The following is a 27,399-nucleotide window of genomic DNA, read 5'->3' on the forward strand; positions in this document are numbered from 1 at the left end:
GGGATCCTTTGCCTCATTCCAATCACGTATGTCTTTTTTTGACGGATAATCCACCATAATCTCCAAAAATAAACTCTACTTAAAGACAAGTAATCCGCTCCCTATTTACAGGCACTTCTTCCTACACAGAACTGTAGCTCTCCTTCCTAAGTGAAGGACAGACAAGGGGTGTGGGGAAGGGGAGCAGCAAGATGGAGTTGGCCCAGGCTCTGCTCTATCCAAAAATACTTTCAAACCAAGAAGTCCGTTCCTCCTCCTGGAAAGCAGCTGTCTCCTTTTGTTACCCATTTGCCTTGCAGCTCAAGCAGCAGCAGTTTATGCTACCAAAGGCACCTGGCTTTGGTGAAGGGCTTTTAGGAATACTCACAAATTAATCTTTTTATGCATTTAGAAATCCATAGGAACACTGCTTGAAAAACTGAATCTGTTCAGTTTGGAGTCAGTGCAGGCAACTGAAAACCATGCAACTGTATTACAACTTTGGTTAGTTATGCCTATTACATCTTGAATTACATGACCATATACCCTTCTCCCCCTCCCCCCTCTTCTTACTGCAACAAATGGTAGCTTTTCCAGTGCTCCTTTAATCCTGGAAGAACAATTGGCAGGGCAAAGAATACTGTTTTCTGAACTAAAAAAAGGAGCTGAAGCACATTTACATAATTACATTTGTTTAGGAATGTGACTTGATTAAAAAACAGGAATTCACTAGGATTCCCAAAAGCTCTAGAGAAAACATCTTTTCTTTAACTTGACTATTTGAGCTTCCATTAAATGCCTCCTCACTTTCTTTCACAGGTCAGGAGCAGAAGTTACTTTAACAATTATATGCAAAGGAATAAACAATGTATTTGGAGTAAGACAAAAAAACTCAGCTAACCTGAAGAACAGCAGGCACTATGAGGAAAAACATAAAATCGGCAAATTCTTACCTGTTATTTAGCGTGGTTGGCAGAGGATGTGTTGCATTGGGTGGCACGGTTGCATGAGTGAGAGAAGGGTTCTGTGATATTGTTGCTGGGGTCTGAATTACCCCATTTAAAGCCCCTACAATTCCATTGATTGCCAGCTGGCTGGCTGGCAGTGCTCCAATTATTCCACCCACAGCCGGCACTGCAGGAATGGTGGAGGTTACAGTCTGCATACCACTAGCCAGTGCCCCCACTGTCACACCATTGACCTGCTGAACTCCGGGGACTCCCGAGCCTTGCTGGGCCGGACTCTGCCCAGCAGGTGGTGGAGTGGAAAGCGCTGATGAACTGCTGGTGCTTTGTCCGCTGGAGGTTATCTCCTGGTGTCAAAACAAACAACAAAGCCCCCTCAGCTGCATAAAATTTCACCTAACACCACAGTGCAAGGACTGGGATGAGTTAACTTGTAACAAGTTTAGATTTAGAAGAAAGAAATAAAAATTACCTGATTTAATACAGGAAGAGAATTGTCCGGTAAAAAACTGTTTCCCAGATGAGGGCTTTTACTGCTGTTCAAGGAATCAGTGCTAGGTGCTAGGTAATTATTTCAAAAAACACACAGTGGTTAAATTTCTGTAACATGTAAAAAGATTCAGAATAATTATTTCAAAATTATGACAAAGCTAAATATAGAAAATTTAAAGTCAACTTTAAAATCATTGCTGAATAGTAAAATATTAACTAAGTAATTGGTGAATCAATAGATTCAAACAGATGTGATCCAAACTGAAGTAAAAGAGAAACTGCACTGAAACAAGCAGTAATGTAAAAACCAATTGATGTTTAAACATTTAACACATCAGCAAATACTTGGTCTATATTCATCCTACATTTATATTCATCTCCCATCAATGGCATGTGTGGATGAAATAGATTATTTCATATAAATACATGTTCAAATTACTCTGACACTTTAATAATCCCCTCTACTTACGTGCTTGTACTGGAAAGGCATGTACTTGATGAGAAGGGCTGGGATTTGAAGTTATTGTTGGAAAGGGCACTGAAAGCTGTGCATTGAGAAGCTGCAGTCGCTCCTTCTTTGCAGTCAGATTCTTTATCTGTTCTTCCAACCGCCTATTTTCAACTTGAAGTTGGTGCAATGATTTAAGCATTCCTAAAACTAAGACAAAAATGCACACATTATATTCCACAGTCACATTCAATGAACGAATAGCATCTTCCTTCAGTTTTAAATTCTGCATTACATTAAGATTAACGTATATGTGAAAATATAAAATTAGAACAGATGTCTGCATTTTAGCAGAAAGATTTAAGATTAATTCTGAGCAATTTAAATTGCAGGAAAAAAGTTCACAGTGTGTTGTGATAATAATTTTGGAATACCTCTACATCCTGGCTTAAACACTGATAGAGCAGCATCATTAGGGCCAGCAGACATTTTAAGCAAACAGAAGTACATGATAACTTAGCTCCAAATCAAAATATAAAAGCAGTAGTATTTTAGTAGCACAGGTTAAGTGCCTAGTTGAGATAAATCCAGTTCAGCTGCAGTATTAGGAACTGAAAACCTTATAAAGCAGAGAAGTTTGACAAGAATATGCTCAACTAACAGCACAGGCAACCAACGTTTATATGAAAACAACCAAGTTTATGACAAGGCATTTTTTTCTGATTTAATGACTTGCACACTGAATCATGAATGAACAGAAACAATGAAAAAAGCAGAAGCCCTCCGACGCTAAGTTGTCCCAGCGCACCTTGGCGGGAGCTGCGAGCGGCGATCTCGGAATCCCCCAGCAGGGAGCACTCTGTGAGCACCGCACTTACCCCCCGCCTGTCCCTAACGAGGCCATCACCTTCGCCACCGACCTGATTCTTACCAAGCACACTTTGCTCGAACTCCCATTTGGTTTCAGAACTTGGATTTCTCAAGCAGTACCAGAGTGTGACTGTAAAGCCACAGGGATAGCTTCCTTTTTCTTCTTTTTTTCTTTTTTTTTTTTAAATTCTAAATTGTATTTGTTTAACATGACCTCTGGAGCTACTACAGACATAAGTCTACTGGTATAGGCACATCTGGTCATTTCCCAAGGATTTAGCTTTTATCCCTCCTCTTCAAGAACATACAAAGGAACCCTCAGTGAGCTCAAATGAGATGCAATAAGACTTAGCTAAACCTGTCCTCCAGCTATCATGTTTAAAGGATTATCCCTGCATGAATTTCCTCACAATTAGCATTTTTGTCAGGATACCATTCATAAAAATACTAACTAGATACCTCTTTACACTACCAATGAGAAGAACAATGTGTTCAATAATATATAACACAAAGCGTAACCTGGAATTAAATAACATTTTTAACATATTCAGACATTGTCTTTGATACTGATGCATTGCTGAATATGGAGAGCCACATGATCAACTGCTTTTAACATATTAATTCTTGGACTATTCCACTATATTAAACATAACTTGCGAAAATAATATTTTGCTTGCTTTAGGAACTCACAATAAAGGCAGAACATAATAAAGACAGGAAAGCCCAGTAGGACACCTGCCTAACATTTGTAAATATTTTCTTTTCAAACAGCAACTGAAGTAGAAAAGTCAGATTTAAAAATAAAAGATAGAACAATAAAAATTATTATGCCAATTTATGTCACACAATATAAAGAAAAATGAGGAACTGTACTACAATATTTACAGTAGCAGATCTAAGAGTTCAGAATTCTTTTCCAAACACTGCAACTGGACCTCCAAGTTATTTCTCCTTTCATGACACAATTTCCCCATCTACAAAAATGTAGGTAATTATAGAGAAATCTTCTGCAATCTACTGATGCCATGTGCTGCACTAAGAACTATGCTAGAACTGTACACTACAGTTATATTTCAATTCACAGCAGAAAATAAATTGTATTAAAATTCTTGGACAAGCACTGAATAGCAGTTCTGAGTAACAGTTGGCAAAAGTCATAATAAACAGATTGTGAGTACTTACTGTCACTGGGGGTGCCTTGCTCTAATAAAAACTGTTGTCCTTCACTCCACTGCCTCTCGAGAAGCTGTTCTATGCTGGCTGCTACTGGGGGCAAATTTTCCCCACAACCATTCCCTGATTGATCATAGCGAATCTGCAAGCTGCTCACAGGGGATCTGTTGAAAATATTGCAATTTATTGTGCAAAGAAAAAGATGAAAGGAAATATATTAGAAAAAGGCTGTTGAAATTTCTTATCTTATATCAGCTCTTAGCACCTACATATCTTATGCTTCCAAGACTAAGTTAATTCATCAAAATCACGAAGAACTCGTGGTTCTCACTGCCAGGACTTTAATAAAAGAAAGACATATTATTACAGTGTGAGAATTTATACTGAGAAAGCACATAACCTCTTCTTGCATACAGAATAACAAGACAGTAACTGACAAACAGCACTGAATTAAATTATACAACACACACTTCTACAGCAGGAAACCATTGTAATATGGATATACAGGGCACTGACTTCGAGGGCAAAAAAACCAACCCACACCAAACTTCAAACTCTTCCCTGAGAAAACTGGGAAAATAAAACCAATTTATTAAAATCATCACATAGAAAGGCCATATATAATTCCACTGTCTAACTTGTTCTAAAAACAGTCATGTAAATCTGGATTCTTGAAAGACTACATGAAAATATTAGTTCACAAGGGATGTAATGCAAGTTAGAAGTTATCCTCTGCCTGTACTGTGAACACTCCCTTTTTACTCTTGATCACATACAATTGAAAGAACAATCCCCTTGCCACATGTCTTTTCTCATTCAGAAAGAAAGTGAATATTCAGCACACAGCCACTGAGAAAGCTGGCTACCTCTCTCAGGCCCTAGGAGAAGGTTTCTTTTGCATTGGATGGGGCACAATTTAACTTGTGAGCAAAGCCAGATGTTCTGTGTATTTCTGCCTCAGGTTTCTGCTCTCGTGTATGCATGGTCCCATTCATCCTACAGGACCAACACCAAAGCCCACTAAATGCTGGTTCTTGGTTTTGTTATTTGTTGTTTGGGGGGCGGTGGGGGCGGGGATGGGGGTTAATCAATTCCAGTGAGCTCATATCCTCAGATATTAGTTATCACTGCAAGCAATTGGTGCCATCATGGGATCACAGCCGTACTGTTCCACCCCTAGTGCAAACTTACCAACAAGACCACCACAGTCCCAGTACAGGACAACACAGAGAGCTCAGGAAATCAGTGTGTTAATTATGATTACCGTAATAAGCAGTGGTCACAGCACATTAGCTACCTAATGACTGTCGAGCATTTTGTAGGCACCAGAGCAAAGCGATTTTTTACGAGAAAAGGTTTTAAGTAGGTGACTTAAGAGCTCTGTTAAGTATTTATAAATAGTTCCTCTTTTGCATACAGGAAGAAAGGAAAGCACTTGTTAAAACAAAAAGCCCTGATGAATGGGTAACCAAGGTAGTGTTTTTTGACAAGAGATGACAACTCAACAGCATATAACAGTTCAGCACAGAGACAGCAAAAATCAGTCTTAAAACGCACTGTTTACACGATGTGCTGAATCAGTAAGAAGGAAAGTTTATGCAGAAACATTCTACACAGAGGTACTACACTTACACTTCACACAAACCCACTTCAGAAAAACAAAACAAAACCAGGAAACAAATACATAAAACCCCTGAACAACTTCCCCAGAAACTTCTCTCTCTGTCTGCACGTTACTGAGCAGCACATAATGGTGCCCTAACAGATTGTGCCTTTTGAATTTTAAATCACCAACAAAATTCTTTATGGGCTTTAGACTGCTTCCTATCAATTTTGAAAAGGCAGAAACAAAGCAGTACATGACGTATAACTTCTGCAATCCTTCACTGGAAGCCTTTACAAGAGAAGGGTTAAAAAAAAATCTGGATTTCTGTGTACTGCAACATTACTCAATCTCTCCTCTTCCAACTGAACCCCTAGCTCATCCTTTAGACAGGATACGGTTCCTGTGTGCTAGGGCTGAATCCTTACTCCAAATAGTATTTGATCAGAGTTTCCAAGAGGATTAGAAATGTGCTGTCTGGACTGGTCCAATCTTGCCACCGAGATGAGAACCCTGTTTCACAGCTTGCCTGCTTTCACAACTGTTTTCTGATTAAGTTTGGAAAAGCTACCCATTCTATAGAGCATTAATTAGAAGCAATACTGCATTTAGATATAAGCATACATACAGATTTCACTGCAGGTATTACATAACACATTTTTAAATCTAAGGTTAAGTATGGAGTAAAAAAAAAGTTTAAGTGCTACCTTGGGAAAAGCAGCAATTCCTTTGCAAAATGGAAACAGCTCACATATACCAGGTATATTTATATTTCTCATATATATATTAAAAGTTAAAATACGACAGCTTAAACATCAAACGCTGTGGTTATATTGGGGTACAAAGATATAACAATATGAATTGGAAATGACCATACAAGCTCATGAGTCACATATGTCTTCTCCGAAGAGCTGCAATCAGCTGCGTCATCAACAGCAAACAAATGTTCTGCAAGTGTTTTTATTTTAAGCAACTCGCTGAAAATCACATGGTTCTTTCGGAGAACTGTGTTATTTATGTATCTCATAAGCTTCAAAGGGAACAGAGTCAGAACTTGCAGCTAAATAATTTTAATAGATAAAGCAGGTAACATTCGGAGTTGCAAAGTTTCCAGACAGCAGATTTTTTTTAAGTTAGCTTTTTATTCACTATAAACCATATTTAAAGTAACCAGAGTTACTTATTTACTGAAGTAGGGAAGGTGGAGAGTTACCTACACATTTTAGAAGCTTTGACATACATCCAGTCTTTTTTGTCGCGCAAACCAGAGCTGAAATTCGCTGACTACTGAACTTAACTGAATGAGTAGGTTTTCTAAATTTTTTCCATGCTAGGTATTTCAGACTAAGATTTTCCATCTTTCAATTCTGTTACTACAGCACCAGTTTCTCCCCCTTGCTTTCTCTCACACCACTCCCACCTCCCCCCCACCTTTTTGGCTTGTTTTTGAACAACCCTGCCAAGCAAAATCTCTCTCCTCTTTGCAAAGTGCTACAGCTTCCACACACTGCAGGAAGCTTTTCAATTGTGGACTGAGGTGGCCTTTGTATCAACCAGTTCCCCTTCAGCATCCCCATCAAAACCAGCTGGCATTTTACCATGCTGCAAGTACTGGACTGCATATACCCTGAACATACACATTCTGCAGAAGCATCATATTTAGGAAGTTTACCTTCCCAAGTGTCCGACCAAAAGACAGAACACAGCTGTGACCGATGCAAATCATGCAAAGAACAGGTCTTTGCATATTAACTAAGAAGGCATTAAAACTCAGAATTACCACAACATGTATGCATAAGAGGACTACTTAATATAAAATCAAAAGTTCTGGAATTTCCTAATTGTGAGCATTTCCCTTTGCAAAATTCTCTGAAATTTCTTCTCTGTATAGATCAATTTATATGCTAATGTAAGTACACATATTTATGCTAAGAATACCATCTAAACTAATTTGTAAATTCTCTATTTATTATTTTAGAAGCAACACATACTAGAAAACTTAAAAACAAGTTCATGACTAGGTAATAACACCTAAGTATTATAATGGATAATCTCATCCCAGCAAGATGTCTTTTGATTAATTAAGGAATATAATACAAGATCAACAACGCCAGGCATGTACATTAAATTATCTAATTTGGAGATATTTGTTATAAATTACCATAATAAACACATGCTATAGCAATAAAATTCATTATTATAATGCTATTTCTGTATAACTAGCATTTTTTAGCTATCCTAAAATCTTTTTCAGGATAAATCTTTTTTTTCAGATAAATCTTTTTCATTGTTAGTCCCTAAGTAAAAACCACAGTAATAACACCATAAAATCTAACTCATATTGGATCCAGTAGGGAAAATAAAGCCCTCTAAAATAAAGATTTGCTTAAAATATACAGAAAATATTACTGAAATATTTAAAACACAACATTGAGGTTTTAACAGCAAATATTTTAAAACAAAATAACATGATACCGTTTCAGTAGAATTCTTATCTCAAAGTTTTTTAGCAAATGTGAATTGTAGCAGGGAAAAAAAATATGTTTTTTCTACCGAGAAAAATTTTGAAGTTGTGAGGAAAAAGGAAGAAAATACTTGCTTGGAATTTTTACTGATATTTAATGTTTCACACCATCTTATTCTTGTGATCATTGTTAAGTATACAGGATTTTGGAATTTTTGCAAATACTACTAAACTAGGATTGTGGTAATAAATCTGAGGAGATAAGCGGTACATATGGATTAAATGATAGATAAATCCCTCTAAAGCAAGATTCCATTTCTTAAGTAAGAGAGTAAACTAATTTACTTACAAATGTTAATTTATAAACTTAATTTCAGTTGATACAAAAGTAAGTTGCAGCACAATTTTAGCTCTCTGGATGTATGAGGGATTTTTTTTAGAAGGATATATTGATATAAAAATACATGTATTTATACATGTGTGTTTATATTTTTATATGTATGGGCTTTTAAAACACTTTGGTATTGCTGGTAAAAACAGTGAGGTTTGCAAATCTTAAAACATTTCCTTTGCCTGCACTTTCCAATGTAAATAACGCTTACCGTGGTGAGAGACTTCCTCTGGGTGATCCTCCTCTGCCAACAAGGCTTCGGCTGTTATCTCCGAGATCTTGATCTGCAGTGTAAATATTTCACAGCTGATAAATCGCCTTTTCTTAGATAAGAGCTTTAATATCTGATGTAGATATTTTAAAAATACCTTCAATCTCAACTTCTATCTGTAGTTACTGCTGAAGAGTGAATAAGTAACTAGTTTAAGATTGCTGAACTGTAGCATGTAAGGTGTTGTCCTTACACATTTCTGAGGCTGTACCAGGCCATGGATTATGTTCACTTCTTTCATTCCTTTCAGTTTTACAGCACAGAAGCGTGGTTTGCATTTGCAGTACCCTCCCCTCAGCCACTTTTAATTTGTACGGTGAAAGTAATGAATCACAGCTGTGGACAGCTAATCTGTATGCTTATCACAGCAAATCCTGATGCTCTGTATTTTTTTAACACTTTGCATCCCAAAACAACTCATAAAATATATAACGTATTAAACTTACTGCTGCCATCTAACAAGCACGCATTATTCTGCAAATTTACTGAAAACTTTATGAAAGCGTATAATTCACTAATTCCTATTTATAAGCAAAGCATAGGAAAGCCCCTTGCTAAAAAGGTAGTAAAACAAACAAAAAAGGCCTCATTAAATATACGAAAACGTTTTGCTTGGAAGGACTCAAAAGGGTTATTTTCCCTATGGCCTCTCAATAAAATAACCCTATCTGCCCCCTTCAAGGTTGCCCTCCCCCTATTCTGAGTCAAGCGACCTCCGACCCCTTGGAGGGCAAAGACATGACTGATCCATTCTTGGTAAACTGCTAAACTCATTCCCTTCCCCCAAACAGGCATGACTACTACGACATGTCAACAAATCCTTACGGAGGGAATGAAACAAAGCAAAGCCAGCGGCTCATTAAAACCGCAGCGGAGAGCCCGCGGTACCAAATGCCAATCGGTAAATATTCACAAGATTATTAAATGCTGCACAAGTTCTCTAACGGGATCTCTTTCACACGAACTTGTATGTAATGCAATTTCATGAATTATGCAAATAAAGGTTTCAACTATTCAGGACAAAACCCAGAGCTGTGTCACTCCGGCTGCAAAGAGCTGGGAACTGAGCGCATCAATCACAGGAGTCACAAGAGACACTGGTGCATTCCTGCCTGCTGATGGCTCTGCTTAAACATTTACATTTCACACACCGAGGGAAAAAAGGGGGATGAAAACCCGCGCTGTTCCACAGAACAACTAGAATTTACTTCCAACACAGAACAATTTTGTACAGACATTTAATAACCAAAAATTGAGCAGAAATCAAAAATACTATTTAACAACCTTTTTAAAAACAAGGAGTTCTGTGAAGCTGCACATTTGCACCGGCGGAGGAAGCTTACCTGCTTGGCTGTTTTCAGACTGAGCTATAAGTGCTGCCATGGCTGAATTTGGATTCAGCCTATTGCCATACATGTGGGATGGAGGCAGACTGAGAGAAGATCCAGGTAGGGTGTTCGCCTGCAAGAAATCAATTCAAACTTGAATCTTTTTTTATGATGGGGAGAAATGCTAAATGTATTTTAAAGGAGCCTTCTTAATGCACATTTTTTATTTTTGTAAGTAGAATGCTTTTTAAAACAATGTATTTAAAAGAAAAAAGGTTTTCCGTTTGTGAGTATAGAAACGGAATTGCAGTAACTCGAAAAATAGATCAGGTTTTAAAGTGTGTTGTATTTGTAGTTGGCAAGATCTTATAATTAAACTCTTCTAAAAATGAAGTTCTGTAGCAAATATTAAAAATACCTAAAGTGCATTTTAAAACAACCGCAGTTTGCAGGACAGGCAGACTTCCTTGCGATCCTGAAGTATGCGCTCAATGCTAGGACTTAGGAGCATGGCGACCATGTGGTTATCCTACTAATTATTTAATCTTATTAAACCATTTACAAAATAAGGGCAGGTAGACAACAGATGTCTCACAAATGCTTGGGTTCCTTACATCACAAGCCGGCTGTGGAGGTCAAAAGGTCCAACTTTCAGCTCTATAGTTTAACTACACAGAGCCATATTTCCTTTGCTCGACTCCGTCATTAGTAAAACGTGCACAGTATTTTGTTACTTCCTATTTTGATAGACTTGGAAGCCTGGTGTTTTTTTGTTTTGTTTTGTTTTTATTTTAAAGAACGCAAACAGCCATTACAAGTATGTTTTCTATACAATAGGGGGCTCCGGGAACCACAGCTTTGCCCTGACCCCATATAAGGAACTGTATTTTTGGCAGTTGGCCAGCTCTACTTATTGAAGAGCTCCCAAAGTTTGTGTTCATTCATGTTGCTAACCACAATTCTGAAGGTCTCTGCTGGGACTTGTGCCAAACAAGCGAAAATGAACCCTTAAACAGATGAAGCTAAGGAGGCTGGCCAAAATCTTGCATAATCCAACGCAATAAAAATACCTTCTTCCTTGGCTGCTTATGCTTTTTCCCTTTCGAAGAAAAAAAAAGATTTGTGTCAAATGCTAAGTTGCAGAGACAGGCAACCAGAGAAATAAAAGCACGGCTGCTTATTTTAAAGCCATTTTCCTACCTGATAAAAAAAAATTCAGAACAAAGAAAAGATTGCGGGGGGGTAGGGGAGGTGGAATCAAAGATACACAAACCTGTGTGATCACTAGTTTTAAAATTAATCTTCTAAGAAAATGTAAGCAACCTTAACAAATGAAACTTTTTTTGAAAAACGAAAAAAGAAGGTGAACAGTAAGGAACTCAATTTGTGGGACATTTTGACATGCATAACTGCACACAAGAGACAGGGGAAACATACTGGTTATTACAGCAAAATATTAGAGTATAAACTATGTCTCTGGAAAGAATCACACACTACCATTAACTTTTGGCTTCCTGCCAACATATTAAACTTGATGAATGGACTTTTATGAATTCACACAACTGTTTTCAATGATGCTTTATTTACTATATACTGGTGAGAAATTGTGCCTGATATTTACGTTCCTCTACTGTCACAAAGTCAGAAAAAGCCACAAGTAATTGCTTACAATGATCAGGGGTTCATTCACTTTTCAGTTTACAGGTACATGCAAGATTGCTAGACATGGAACCACAGCATCGCCTCAAATCTGGCTGTTACTTCTTCCACTTGTTTGTTGGGGTTTTTTTAAAGAATTGTATCTTTAGTAGAATTAATCTGAATTATTTCTAAGTCTTAAAAATAATACAGACATTTCCAGCTACCCAGGTACAACAGCTTCCAGAAATACAGTATGTATCAGTACTGTGACACTGATGAAGGCAGCAATACTGCACAGGTCCTGCTATTTTCCTTAAAAAATGTCTATAGGGCAGTTCTAACTTAACTACTATTGTTCCTAACAACCTTCAGCTAGTTTCCCTTCAAAACCAAGCAAACTTCAGTCAATTCCTTTCACTGATAAAACCTTACAGAATAGAGTATTAAGAGATTCAACCAGTATTATCATTCAACCATATCTAAAAGGCCAGACTAGGAAAATAGAAGTTTATATGATGGTAGGAGTTCTACTCATAGCTTCGGGGGTAGGGTGGGGGCAGGTTTTAAACTCCAAACACCAGGTCTTATTTCTGTTTAGTTTTAGCATTTTTCCCTAGAAGATTTCGTTTAATTCCAGTAAGTGTATGTACTACTCAGATTTTACATAAAAGCTTCTATACTTAGCTCTCAGTCCATGTAATTCACTGCAAGGCTGCTTAAAACTGTGCAATAGGAGCTGTATATTAATTTATGATGGCAGGGTAGCTATAATCAGCGAGGGGGATACATGTTTATTTGATTGAAGCATGCACAAATAGCTTTAAGAACTTTCTGAAAGTACCTAAGTATCTTGAAGGGAGTTGCTAAAGTTTGTTAACTATCACACCACCAAACAGAAGACATCAAAGGAGTTAAACGTTTGCTGAGTGGGTTGATGTAACAGATCAAAAGACTTAGCAGGATTTAAACAATATCTAAGAACTTAAGTTTTTTTCACAAGTAGTGGTTTCACCCTAAATGTTACCCCTGTTTGCATTTTAAAATAATAGTAAAAGTGTCTTAAAAGTTGGAACTATACAAGTTCCAATGCCATCCTGCATTCTATGCAACTCTTAAAGCAAAAAGACACAATAAAATTGTTCAAGTTAGTTGAAGGCAAATAAAAAAAAACCTTTGAAAATCCTTTTTTTAAAACAGCAATGTAAAATGACAAGAATAATGATTTGTGAAGCTTTCTTATATATGTGACGACTTCATCTGACAAGGAAGTAGAGAAGGTGGAGGAGTGCTACATTATTTAAAGGTGAAATAGGAGCTTCATGTTTCACTCACAGTCGAAACAAGCTGTAGCAAGCATTTATTAAAAATGCGCAATCATCCTGTCAATACATATTAAGGTCACAGGACTGACACATGTTCTAAAATGCAGAACTTTTAATGCTGTATTATTCTTTATTTCAACTGTTTCTATTTAAACACTCAACACAATACATGATCAAAATGTATGAACTAATAAAAACCCGAGACTACTAAGTATTTATTTTGAAAAGGCAGCAAATTTTCCTGAAAATATTTTAGCAGAAGGACTTAAGCCCATCTAGAGGTATACAACACACTGCTTTCCTCTATGGCATGTTCAATAAATCAGTAAAGCCATAAGCAGCAGAGCAGCACAGAAGGATGATGCATTGTAATTCAGAGAATGCCTATGTGCAGTAAGAAATGATTGATATTTGACTGATGTTTAAAAACATTTCCTCTACAGCAAGTGAGAAAGTACAAGCATATTCTTCTAATTAAAGAATAAGACTTGCAGGTTAACTACATTTAACTCATATATATAGATGTCTTCCAAAACATTTAGAATAGTTTTCTATGTTTGCATGACTCCAGGACAGTATTTAACAGTATGACTATAAAGTTGCCAGAGCATTCATATCTGAACATTTACTCCTATCCGAAATTTCCAGGGAAAGCAGTCTCTTCAATCAAAAGTTACATGTTCTTTCAGCGGAAGAAAACAAATGGGAGAAAAATGAAGCAATGCTTAGCTGTATGCAATCAGATTGAGTTGCAAAACTTTGAGACTCTTTGAACATGCCTTTTCTCCCATTCCTTTTAAGTTTTATGCTATGAAATATTTTCTGATAACAGGCCTCATTTCTGTCTCAGCTCCACACCAGTAAGGTTTTAATACTCAGCGTGTGATGAGAGATGAAACCAAGTGTGAACAACTTTTGGGTCCCATGAGTAGGCTGACTGTTGAAGCTGTCAGATTCAATTGCATCATTCCACATTATTCAATGCCCCAAACTGCTCCCTAATTGTTAGAGGCTTAACATATTCAAAACCATTGTTTAGGCTAATGCTGAAATGCCTACAGTTGAGTTTCCACAAAGAAAGGGGAGGGATTTAATTGTAGTTAAACCATTACTGAACTCTCTTCCTTTCGTGATAGGGCAACAAGGATAGCCAGAGCAACCAATTCCAAGACAGCTTCTTAATCAGTTTATATCCAATCAACACCCCTTTCCCTCTCTGCTTTAAAAACTGTGATTACTATATTGTACCTTGGGTGATATCATCATAATGCTTTACAACTAGTGACACATTACCTAATTACCTATTTCCGCCAATATTTATTTGTCAAAAATCATTTCAAAGGTTAATTTTATTTCTTGTTTAAAATAAAAACATATCATTGTTCCTGTGGTTGAGGTCACACCATTTACCAATCATACCAGGTTATTCATCACAGCATGATGCTGTGATATAAAGTGCAGAACCCCCCCTTGCTCCTACTAATACAAAGTCAAGGAATAAAGAGCATTAGAGATACCACTAACAACAACTTACAGCCAACTACTACTGAAATCATACCAAAAAATTCAATGCAGATGAAATTTAAAGCTAAATTTTCTACAAGCTCCTCGGCTACACTTCTGAGATGTTACAAACACTTTCCATGCATGTCTAGCTTAATGAAATATGGAAGGAAATTCAAGCACAGGACCAAGTGTTAGCATCAGTTTACTTCATCTAGAAGACATCTTAAGCTGATGCATTTTGGTCTATGGCAAGCAACATTTATCTGAACAATTAATTAATTAAAACCTGCACCGAAATATAATGAGATTAAATATGAACACATATTAATTCTAGACAAAAAATTATAATAAAAAATTTATAATGTGCATATATAAAAATCATTTTATTTTCTTGAGAGTTGAAAACAGCTTCCTATCAAGTGACAGAGGCAACCTTACCTCGTGTCTCCTACCTTAACTTGGGCAAGTGAAGAAATATTATTTTTATCCCTAGAATTTTTAAGGCCTTTGCTTGGGTATTGAAGGCAATTGGAAGAATATGCCATTGCTTCCTTTTATTCTGCCAGCACTTACAGCACAACCTTTAACTGCATTTAGGAGAGGTGAGGGACCCACCAATACCCATCATCACTCGCCTCCTGTGAATTGTCAGCTGCTCCTTGGGATGGCAAAGCACACCCACAGAAGAGTGGTCACAGCACAATTCACAGCAATACAGAGGAGTCCTGCCACATGACACCACCTCATGCATCACTTCCTGCGACATAACCCTTGAAAATTTTCACCACAAACACAGAATTTGCTTAGGTATCTTAGAATGCTTATCAAGACCTTGTTTCCAATGGCAAAACAAAAATCTAAACTCCTCTTTATTTTCCTATATGCCAAGAAACATAGATGGAAGATAACACAGAAAATCCTTAATAAAATACAAGCCCTGCATTTCTTCTGAAAATTTTCATCTGACATTTCAAAACAACTGGCGCAACACAAAACAATATTAATCTGTAGTACGATAATTACTATTAATATATTTTAATTAAACTGATACTTTGATTTACATCTTTTATATATATGTTTTGGCTCTCTTAAGTTGAACATAACTAAATTTAAAGCAAACAATATTGACCACTTGACTAAAACACTACTACAGCACTACTGATGACTGGAATCAGAGCGAATTTTTACAGCAAACCTCACCTCACCTGTTATCAGAATCACCAATGCAAATCAAACCTAAACATCTACAGTAGGTTTTTACACATTCATTCTATGAAAAGCAACACTGAGATTGAAAAGATAGCCCTCCCATACTGCCACCATTACCATCCAAGCACTCTGAAGCCGTTAAAGCTTGGGGATTTTTTAAAACAGATAATCAAGGTCCAATTGCACAAAAAATGTTTTTGCCACTTGGTAGAAATAAAAGAATTACCTGGAAAGGATAATTAGAAGGTTGGAAACATTAAAATCAGAAAAAGGGTTTATGATGTCTTGGAAGAAGCAACTTTTCATTCAAGAAGAAAAAGAACATTATTTACAAGTGTACAAATTGTCATAATTTAAATCTGTCAGGAAAACTGTATTTGTGACATCCTTCCATGGATACACTATTCACATTACTCGTACTTTTTCTGTCTGCAGGAAAAATAAATCCTCTGAACTTCTAGCTATAATGAAGACTCTAGCTTATGAACAAGCTAATAATCAAATACTGTCTTTGAGAATCAATTGTTTTGATCAAACATACAAATAAATCCTTCAATTAAATTAAACCATCTAACCTTCAAACACCAGCAGTCAAGTATTTTCCAAGAAAGGCATGAATGAATACAACTGGGAAACACAGTGGGATTTGAAAGGCAAAATGAAAAATTAATGGCACACCTACAGAAACTAATTTATACCTCTGCCCAGTGTACAACAAGGGCACATAAAGTCATTAAAAAACCACATGGATAGAAGGCCTATCTTCCAATAATGTGAAAACACTATAACCTCACTTGTACTACCACTTTGCTCCTCTCTTTCATGTTAACTAACTAGTTATTATATACATTTTTAACCAATTAAGATCTATTTATTTATATACCAGACATAAAAAAGAGACAAAAAGTCACTAGAATGCTATCTCGTTAAGAGGTCTTTTTTGTTTGGTTGGTGGTTTTTTTTTTGTTTGGGAGTTTTGTTTTGTTGCAGGTTTTGGTTTGTTTTTTAAAAGAGGCTTTGTATAGATAAGACCCTGGGATTCCTCCACAGAGCTAACTGAAAACAGAGCCATACTTTCAACACAAAGCCCTTTCACCTTAAGTTGATTGCTCTATCGTTTCCATCTACCTCTGTCTTCACAGCACTTAAACTGTATGTGCTCTACATGAACATGGAAGCAGTATCTTGCCCAAGAATCTGTTTTACTTAAGAACTTTAATCTATATATGAGGAATCTCAATTACACTCTCACATTGACTAGCAGAAAAAATACTTTCTTAGGAAGCAAACTCAGTATATCCATAGAGGAATCTATTTTCTTCATACCAGTATTCCAAAGAAAGTCAGACATTTGCAACACGGCAAATAATAGATGTGTAACAGATCTAGTAGTAAAGTAACTGCTTTTGAGATCATCCATAATTTCAAAAAGAGTAATAATAAAGAATCAGTTACTTATTCACAAGCACGGACATTCTATCAAAATATCAACAGTCTTTGCTATTTAAGTGATGAAACAAACACCTTCAGTAGCAGAACTGCTGCTGTGCAAAAATGCTTGCAAGATTCTCAACATTTATACAAGGCCTATAAGGCCACGGCCTCAGCAGCCAACTCTGCAGCTTGCAACAAACACACACCATGCAGACTTGAAATCTTTTTCAAGTAAGACCTAAACATTGTTTCATCTAAATAGTTTTATTATTTCCATTGCATACAAACTGGAAAATTTCACACTTTTTACATTCAACACCTTTATTATTGTCTCAGGCAGCTAAATTGAAGTAGTGCTACACTCAGTTCAACGAAGAGGTCAATGTGCCTCAGTTGCCTGGAGACTGATGGTTGCTACAGCAGCACCAGATAAGCCAAGCTAAATAAGCTTCAGCTTGAAGGCAGAAAACATTTATTGCTAGAGCGAAACATTGATGCAGTTGTCTCAGCATGCGGCACTGTGCAAAACCTCACAACTGCCTTTCAGACTACCTCTATATTGCTCAAGTCTACACGAATACTAGCTTTCTGAGGCAAGAGGAAAACAAGAATTTCATTGGGCTAAATACTAGATTATTTGCAACTATGATTCCTTTGTTCTTCTACTTGAGTCACATGTTGGAAGGAATTTTCCCTCTGGCTGTAAATTCTTCCTCCTTGCTACTCTCCTCCTCCCCCACCCCAAAAATCCTCAGTTAGACTGCACAAAAAGAAAATTAGATTTTTACCCATTTTGCCCAGAAGTAGCTAGAAATTAAAACAGTTTTTAAGTGATAAACAAGACAATTTTGATGGAAAAACTTTTACTAGTACAGCTCTTCCACATTTTTCATTTTGCAAGACTGAAATTTAAGTGGCTGTGACACAAATATGATTTAGCAGGTTTGGAAGTAAAATCTCTGTTTTGCACTCACATCCTACAACACAATATCAAACCCCTCTGTCTACAACATACTGAAGGATGCATTTAGCACACTTTCCAAATCTAGAAGTACTGGCAATTTCCTGTGGCAATAAGTCCTAAAGATGAGCAACTAGTACTCTGTTAAGAATGATTTCTTTTTGTTCTGGATGTGCTGAGATTTCCTTTTGTATCTTTTTTTTGTAAAGTAATAAGATAAGGAAAACCAAATAATTTCAGCATCCAAACAGCCTGTAATCCATGCTGATATTTTACCTTTCGCCCAGTGGGTAGGAGCCTCTTTCAAGAGACTTTACCATCAAGAGGTGTTTTGATAGTAACATAAAATATGTTAATTTGTTTTCATGTATCCAGCATTTCTATGGATTAGAGAATTCTAGTACCACAGTAAGGATCTAATTTCCTTTTTCTGGAAGCATGCTGCTTAAACCATGCAACATCATTATATCCAGATGTTTTATTAGTCTCTTTTTAATTATCATTCATATTAAAGGTAATACAAACTAAAAAACAAACCTAAAACACTGAAAAACCCACTGAACTCCCAACAAACAACACTCCCTCCCCAAACCAACAACATACACTGTATGACAATGTATAAACCAAACTCAAAAAATGAACCAATTTATTTGTTTTGGAGAAATTTAGCAATATTTTAACATATTGTCATAACTGCTGTCTATGTTTTACCTTAATGATTAATTATTAAGAAGTGAGAGGTTTCCCCACAAGGCACCCACCAAATACACAGTAAAAATCTATACTATCTGCACTCTGGACTTCCTAAGAGCTCTTACAGCATTCAGTATCTCAGTGATTTCAAAGTTAAGGAACAGACCTCAGAAAGTGGCCTGAAAAGAATGCAGAAAGAGTAAAGTTCTTCTTAAGTTCTGGAAATCATCTCTGATTACATGTCTAAAGCAGTTTAATGTAATTATACTAAGTTCCTCTGCACTGAAAAAAAAAGGATTATTGTTTAAATAAGTTTGTTGAGGTCATGTCAAAATCTAGTTTTAAGATGTTCTGATCCAAAGGTGACTACAGAAGTTTTACACCAACTCTTAACTTACACATGGTTGAGATGTGTGTCTTTGGGAGTGGAACAGGAAATTCACTTAAGAGCCAACCATTTAATGCAGGTCACATCTGTCACATCTTAAAGTTCTAGAACTGAGGGCAGCTTGGATTTTTTTTTCCATATTTTTATTCTATTCACCAAATAAAATTTGATTCAACATTGATAGCTGATAGACCAGAGTATCCATAGGGAGGATGGCTCAGAACCATCCCATTAAACACCGCAGTCTGCCCAGCTCTACAAACTTCAGATGCTTAACCTGAAACTTGCCTTCTTTCCTTCTTCATGTTTACTTTGTGCTGAATATTCAATTAAAAAAAAAAAACCACATAAATTCAAACCAGCAGGAAAAAGGGATTGTTTCCCTGAAAAAGAATGGGAAACAAAAGTGGACAAAGAAGTATGTTCCTTGGCCATACTGAATTTAGGAATGCAGCATCCAGAACTGGAGGTTACAAGCAATATCAATCAGGTAGGTGCATTTTAGTGTCCCATGAAAATGCCCAAACCCCACTTCTGCAGACTTGCAAAAATCCCCTCTCAACCTGAATTTTCAGCAAAGGAACATCTACTTGTTCAAGATGTACTATTGAGTTCCTTCATAATTCCACCCCTGTTGTGGAAAGATACACAAATAAGATTGGTCCCAAAACCACTTCTAACTTCTCTGTTGAAAGGAACAAAAACTAAGAATAGAGTTCCTATTTCCTGTCTTTTCATTTATTTTCCCACGAGTGCCAGAATATAAAATAAAAAGGACAAGAAAGTTCCCTTGATAGCATGCAAAATGATGAGCAGACTTAAACTATGACAAGGAAAAAACCCACTAAGACAGGAAGCCAAAAATAGTGTAGACTAGTAATATGGAGAAAGAGCAGGGGAATATGGAGATCCAAAATTAGGGACTAGATTAATTCAGAAAATGAGAAAATAAAAACCACAGGACAGATGCATCTGAAACATCACATGCCCTACATTCAGAAAATATCTCAGAATTCCTTAGCTTTCACATTCCTCTGTCGTTAACAAGTAACTCCAAATCCACTGGAAAAAAATAAGCCTTATCTTCCCCTAGTAGCTGGATCAGACAAAGGAGGATAACCACCTCTATATGAATGCTAAAAAAAAACCCTGCTGCTTTTGTACTGCTCCTAATGGAAATAAAGCCAAAGGAACTTTGGGAGGGACAATGGAAGTGATAAAAAGCAAACTTCCTTCACTCAGAATTGCGACACAGCAGCAGCATCTACCTTCCCAATTACCACATCTGCATCCTGGAGGCAGGAGTACATTATACTATGTTGAAGTGGACCTATCATGCCATCACAAAAACCCTAGATGTAAAGAATAACAAACAGCAACTATTCAGTTTCCCTATCTCTGTGCAAGCCACAAGGACTGCTATTACAGATACTTCTTGTCCTTTCCTCTCTCCATTATCTGCCATGTGCAAAGGAAGCACTGTGCATAAAGCAAGAGTTGGGAATTTAGGAAGAAAATAAAACAGAAGCTGCCGAAGAAAAAACACTCAGAAAATAAAAAGAACCTAGCAGCAGCAAAAAAAATACCACTGTAAGAAAATCTTCTGGATTGTATTTGCAGAACAGGTTAGTATTAAGTACATGCCATATTGCCTGAAATTGCCTCACAGATGTACTTATTACAGACACCAAGAGCAGAGATACCATCACACAGAAGAATGAAAAAAATCAAATACAAAGTGAAAATTTTATATTGAATTTTCAGAGTAAGAATCTTAAAATGTCTCAATGAACTGAGATTACTATAATGTAAAGATCATACCTTACTGGATCATACAATATCAACCCCAGAAATTTGATGAGCTACAATTTTTTAAAGTAAAAGACTGTGTATTTAAGCAAACTACTACATGTAATTTCCACTGCCAAAGAACTATTGAAATGAGATTACAAGACACTTAAATACATTTTTTCGTGAAAGAAATACAGTCTGAACCTTTGAATGGCTTTAACAATCAATGACTGAAGAAAGCCCAGTCAAAAACCTTTACTCCCAATTCTGCAGTTTGATTCTGCATTCAGTACCTGGGGATCTCAGAAATTGGCCACAGAGCTCCAGTAGGGTAATTTCACTAATTTAAGTCATCAAAAAGAACACACAGCTCAAGCAATTTCAATCTCAACCCCAACCAAAGCAGCAAACATTCAATTAGACAGTACTAAATAGATAAGAACAAATTCTGTTGTACAAGACCAGGAGATGCTGAAGCACCCTGATTACCACTTTTTTATGAGCATGTTAATAATTAAGAATAACTTACGAGAAAGAGCAGTACAGCAAATTGCTACAGAACAGCATAACAGGCTAACAAACATTTTTTGCTGTAACTATGAAACACTTTGAAATATTTGAGATAGAAACTGAGCATAGGATGTTCAAGTGGTACAATTCATGACCTGGCTTAAAAGGGGAAAGTTAAAGATGATATTCAAAATCCAAATGGAAGAAAGAGATTCTTCTCAATAACAGAGCACATATCAATAACCATATGAAAGTTAAACACACACTTCTGAGAGAAAAGACACAAGTTTGGGATATAGCAATTTTCTGGTACATATGAAATAGGCAGTACCCACAACCATGTCAAGAGCACCAATTCATGGAAAACCAGAAGAAAATATTTGTGTGGACTGTATCCCTTTTTTACTACATTTTGCAACTGTTAAATGTATTGTTAGCTAATAAAGCCTTTTTGAATTAAGCAGTGTAGCTTAATATATATTTTATATTTTTAATAAGCAGTCTATGCCCAAGACATATTAAAAAAAAAAACCAAAAACCACAGCATGCAAAATAATCTGCATTTTCAGCAAGTGACATTTTCACTTGTCCACTAGTTCCCACCTGGTGAAGAACCCCAGCACTTCAAATCAGTTATGGCATAGCATGGAACACAAGTTCATAACGTCTCCTGGATTTATTAGTTTGGAAAAAAAAACTATGAAAAAATAATTATGAGTGGCATAAGAGAAAACGAGGCAGAAAAGGGGATTGTAACAAGGTCCATACAGTGTTTTTGTCTTGCAAACAAACAAATAAATAAACAAAAACCACAGTATGGAAACCATCATACTAGTCAACAGAACGAAAACTCAAACCCCAGGATTTTCAAGTTGTGAGTTATTTTAAGCTTTAAAATCAGTGTTGCTTAGTTGTTGAAAAAAAAAAAGCACTTTGGGATTTTAATCACCAAAGTTTTATATATACCTGTAAGTTATTAAAAATAACAGAAGTTATTTTGTCATTTTGAGTAGTATTCATTTAATAGCAGTTTTTAATAACAGTATTGCCTAATTTAGGGCAGTTACTTTCAACTGTTTGCAAGTTTTCTCAATGCTATGAACAAAATTTTCTGCATTAGATGCCTATCATGCCATTCTAATCAAAATATATCAGCTAATTCTGAGACTAATTCAGTGGGAACATATTTTTTCCCAAGACCTTCTCTTCAGAATTTCTTAAAACCCTTTAAAAAAAGAGACATGCAAAAAAATCCTTCAAAAATTGACAAATTCATTATGTCCCCAAAATCATAATTACAAATGCCCATGAAAGATCTAAAAAAACCAGCTGAAATCTTACAGGATGCACCTTAACAGCACATATTTGAGGCAATTCCAAATTTTAGCACTATTCCAATAGCACATCTGCTAACATGACTGAATAAATAAGCAGACAAGATTTGGTCATAGCTGCTCTCCTAACTAATATTTTAAGTAAAACCTAATTTTTAAACTATTATTTTTTACCTGCTATAGAGGTACAAGCTTACCTTAGCTTATAACCTAGGATGATGGTTTTCTTTTAATCAGAACACTACACGAGAAACATACCAGCACACTCTTATTTGAAGACTTCCATGGTCAAGAGGTGGGTAAACACTGAGAATACATCCACAAGAGCCCACTAAGCAGACTGCACTCTGATGGAACTTTGCAGAAGTAAGTAGGTAAACCCTAGCCCTTGACATATAATCAGTCATTTATGCTAAACGGGAAGGGGGTGGGGGGTAGTGGAGAACAACTGCATGGTAAGCTAGGCTCTCCTGACTGATCTCACCAAGGTAGTAGGGACCTTATTCACTGAAAGAAGACTCACTGAAGCAGTGGAAGTCTTTGTTAATTCAAATACAGGAGTTCACCTTTACGGCTGTCAACCAAAACTCACTATTTCAATCTCCTTGTATATCTCAAACCCAAGACTCTCTAAGTAGTACCTGTGAATAAGATCCTGACAAGTAAATCTATGACCACTTGAAAACAAGTTTGGTAGTGAGGCAAGATATACAACTCCTTTGCTTCTTCGGGGATGAAAAAAAAAAGCCCCCAAGGCAACTCACATGAAACAAAGGCAAAGGAAGGACAAGAATTTTAAGCAGTTAACCTATGGAGGGCTCTCTAGTTCAGCTAAACAGTAAGAGAAGGTCCATCTCCTAGGGTATACTTCTCTTTTTTTGTGAGAATATGAGGGGAAAAATACTGTGGTATTTCTTTTCCTGACTCATAAAATACGGGTTTTGTCCAATTGCTTTTTCAATCTGTTTATCTTCTGACAGAGGTTAACAAACAGAAGTGATGGTGCACAACTCCTGCTTATTTAACTTCTCCATGTCAATTGATTTTACAGATCTTTGTCTTATCCCATTTCAGAGTCTCTTTTTGAGGCCATGAGTCCCTCACTATTTACTCACTCCTTATAAAGATGTTCTTTGCCATTGTTCACTGCCATGGCTCTTCTTGTACCTCTTTTGGCATGTACCGTATCTGTTTTGAATAGAAACTGTCCTTTCCCTTTAACATTGATTTTATTTGCCCTCTTACCACCTTGTCAACACAGGCTGGTGTGGTCTTTCAGCAGTTTGTGACAGCTGATCTTCATAATAGCTCGTTGCATAACCCAGCATAATCAGCAAACTTGGTGTGTGTTGTTCCTCCTCTTTTCCCCCGGCCGTTTATGAATACATTGAGCTGTACAAAGGGCCAAGTCTTCCCAAGACTCTGATGGCAAACCTCTCCTCTGTGAAAACTGAGCATTGACTTATTTGGGTTTTTCAAAAACTTTTAACCTGCTACTAAACTATGACACAAACCCTCCCCTGAACTCCAAACTGTTCAATGAAAGTGTTGTCACTGAGTTAGAGTGTGCAGTTATCTCTGGAAATGAAAAACAGAGGAAAACTTCCTAAACTAACAAAATTTTAATTAACTTCTTTAAAAAGGTTTCTGTCAATTTGTGCAAAAGAGGTACCACTCCGTTTTGGGTGAAACCACCTTATTTCTCTAGAAAACCAGTCCAGAAGAATGATGTAAAAATATGAACTGCCACCTATAAGAACAAATTGCTATTCGATATTGAAATGTAATCTGTGTTGGTCTTCACATAGCATTTCTGCTATCCATACACTATACACATCTGTTCTCCACACACACACATATTAAGCTGGATTTTTTCATGTTTATATCCACTATCTTAGATCACTGTAGATAAATTACAAGTTCATTGCTTATAAGCACACAAAAAGATTTATAATTGATATGTTCATTGTAAGAGAGATTCCCATCAGAAAATAAAAAATGCCAGGAAAAAGGAGTATAAAATCATCACGTATATTGTAGTATTCCTTCATACTTAACAGTAATCACAGTGACTTTCTGCAACTATAACTTCATACTCTCTCATCTTGATAAATGTAATCTTGTCCAACTTAAATTCATACAAAATACTATCATAAAGGTATTTTTTCTGGTTCATTACTTCAACTATGCCACCCTTCTGCACTTCTCCCATGCCTCTCTTATTCCTTCACCATCAAACCTGAACTATGGATCTTCATTTGCATGACTTTTCAAATACAAAACTATAACACATATGTCAACATTCATTTGTTACCAAGATGTCAGCCTTGGCCATCTCTTTGCCAGGGCCAGCCTAGCTGTCCATTTGTTAAATCTCCCAAACAAACCACTCTTTACTGATACCATCATCTTTTGCATAAAACACGGAAAACTTTACATATTTTACTCTTTAAAATCCTGTGTTCTGATAAAACATTGTTTAGACACTGATGAACTGCAAACAGCATTTATGCTACTAGTCATAATATAGTTATTAATAATAAGTACTTCCTCAGACTACATTTTAAAAAATCTATGTGCTCTACAAATTAAGACTATGTAATACTATGGGGAACTTCCAGCCACTACATTTCACAACAAACAGAATGTTTATTAACCTATTTTCCAAACAAATTACGGTTTCTTTTAACATTGAAATGAAGCAGGTCAGTAACATGGTTTTCTATCTTAAAACTCTTGTGATAGTTTACCTGAGTTGCAGCAACAACAGTAGTTACAGAAGGCGCAGTTGAAGGTGATAGAGCTCCCACTTGCTGCAAGTGGCCTGAAGCCTGCTGAGGTAAATGAGAACTGGAAACGGGAGTGCTAGATCCTGAGCCAGATACTGCATTTGGAAATGATACTGCTACATCATTGCTGCTAAAAATACCTGAAAAAAATTACAAAAACGATTACATGCATCTCTCTCTCTCCCCCTCCCTCTGTTTACTAGTAACCATGTAAATATGCAGTAGTAAATTAATCAAGACAAACAAGATCACTTAATACGTAATGCAGAAAGCTCCTGTGTAGAAATTCTAACCATGCTGATTGATAAAAGTGCTCTCGTCATTTAACATTCTACAGTTCAGGGAACACAGATTGATTCACTTTTAAGTTTTTGTAAAACATGTGTGATAAATCAAATATTTATGTGCATTACAAACTGCTCAAATATTAACAGTGGCAGAATTTTTGGCTAAAATGCCTGCCTTCAACTGAGTCTGCTAACAGAGTTTGCTCTTTCAATGTATTACTGTTAAGTAAAGAATGAAGTATTGGGCTATATAACTGAACACACACCATACAAATAGAAGAAATACTTTTTAACTTTAAAGCAAATGTTACTAAACAACATACATTTGTTCAAAACTGTAATTTTGGCAACTAAGAATTGCTTGTGCTTTTTCAGAAAAATATTGACAGCAAGTCTGAGGACAGAGTACTCAGATTTGCCAATAGAACTGGCGATATTTCATTTATTCACGAACTGTAATTCCATCCATGATCTATACGAATGCTTGACTAACATTTCTGCTAGAACAGCCAACAAATAAACGACTAAACACGTTAACATTAGTCAGACTTGTAAGTTAGCAATTTTAATAGGAAGAGTTCACATCCCTCTGTGAAGCCATTACTTCTGTTCATCTACATGCAGGGTAAAGTTCATTATAGAGGTTGGGAAAAAAAACCCTACTGACCAGAAGCCCAGGACAAGAAGTAGTACCTGTCTATGAAACCGTTAGGCTCCACGTGCATTAGATAAGTGAGCTGTCAGCTGGCCAAGGAATATCAAGCATGGTAGCACTGAACTGCAGTTAGAGGAAGAGTGCCACAGGGAGTAAACAGAAGTAGAATGAACATGGTTAGATCAAAAAAAGCAACAGAACTGAAATGCCAGTTAGAAGGCAAAGGGTGGAGCTAGTTTGTCACTTATACAAATAATGATTTGAAGAAGGCAGTGACAATAAGAAGGTACGCAATGTTAAAACACCACTCGCCACCCAGATATCCCTCTGAGCACAGGCAGTCAAGGGAGACTAACATCATCCAAACCCACACATAATATGCAAACACTGATGCATCTTAAATTCCCTGACTCTATTAACTGTCAAGAAAAAAGGAAGAGAAAATCAGCCAGACCCACTAGAGAAAGAAGATATGAAAAAGCAGCTGAAGACACCTCACGACAACATTTTTTCCTGCCTAACCAAAGTTAGTGACTTATCTTCTCCCCAGTCTCTTAATCACAGAGAAATTCCATACCTACTCTGCTTTCCTACTGACCTTCATACCTTTTTCCATTTAGCATACCTCCCCCTCCTTGGTTTTTGTTTTGGTCACCATTCCCAAACCTACAGCCTTATTAGCAGTTAAGATCCTTTAAGTGTTCGCTTCGCTTTGATCTTTTTCCAGTTCTAGCTGGATCATCTAACTAGACAGCACATTTTATGGATCCTGCTCCAATTCATCCCTACACACCACCAAAATGACCATGATTGCTACTGAGTCTACTCTAAAATGTAACATAACTACAACCACAAAAACTGAAATATAACTCAGGTCCTCAAAAGCTTTTCAATT

The 27,399-nt window shown here is 36.5% G+C and overlaps 1 protein-coding gene across 6 annotated transcripts in view; it reads right to left on the bottom strand.

Moving 5' to 3' along the window:
• The window catches only part of MLLT10 (MLLT10 histone lysine methyltransferase DOT1L cofactor), a 125,091-nt gene that overhangs the window by 8,778 nt on the left and 88,914 nt on the right, over window positions 1-27,399 (bottom strand). For all 6 annotated transcript variants that reach the window (XM_014882203.2, XM_088160629.1, XM_088160613.1 and 3 more), the window contains 7 exons: window positions 25,524-25,702; window positions 10,000-10,117; window positions 8,597-8,669; window positions 3,937-4,091; window positions 1,906-2,094; window positions 1,417-1,505; window positions 933-1,291 (listed from right to left, as the gene is read on the bottom strand). In XM_014882203.2, coding sequence (XP_014737689.1) covers window positions 933-1,291; window positions 1,417-1,505; window positions 1,906-2,094; window positions 3,937-4,091; window positions 8,597-8,669; window positions 10,000-10,117; window positions 25,524-25,702 — 1,162 coding nt within the window. The remainder of the gene's footprint in view (window positions 1-932; window positions 1,292-1,416; window positions 1,506-1,905; window positions 2,095-3,936; window positions 4,092-8,596; window positions 8,670-9,999; window positions 10,118-25,523; window positions 25,703-27,399) is intronic.

The sequence above is a fragment of the Sturnus vulgaris genome, chromosome 1, assembly GCF_052056855.1.
Source record: "Sturnus vulgaris isolate bStuVul1 chromosome 1, bStuVul1.hap1, whole genome shotgun sequence".
Taxonomy (NCBI): Eukaryota; Metazoa; Chordata; class Aves; order Passeriformes; family Sturnidae; genus Sturnus; species Sturnus vulgaris.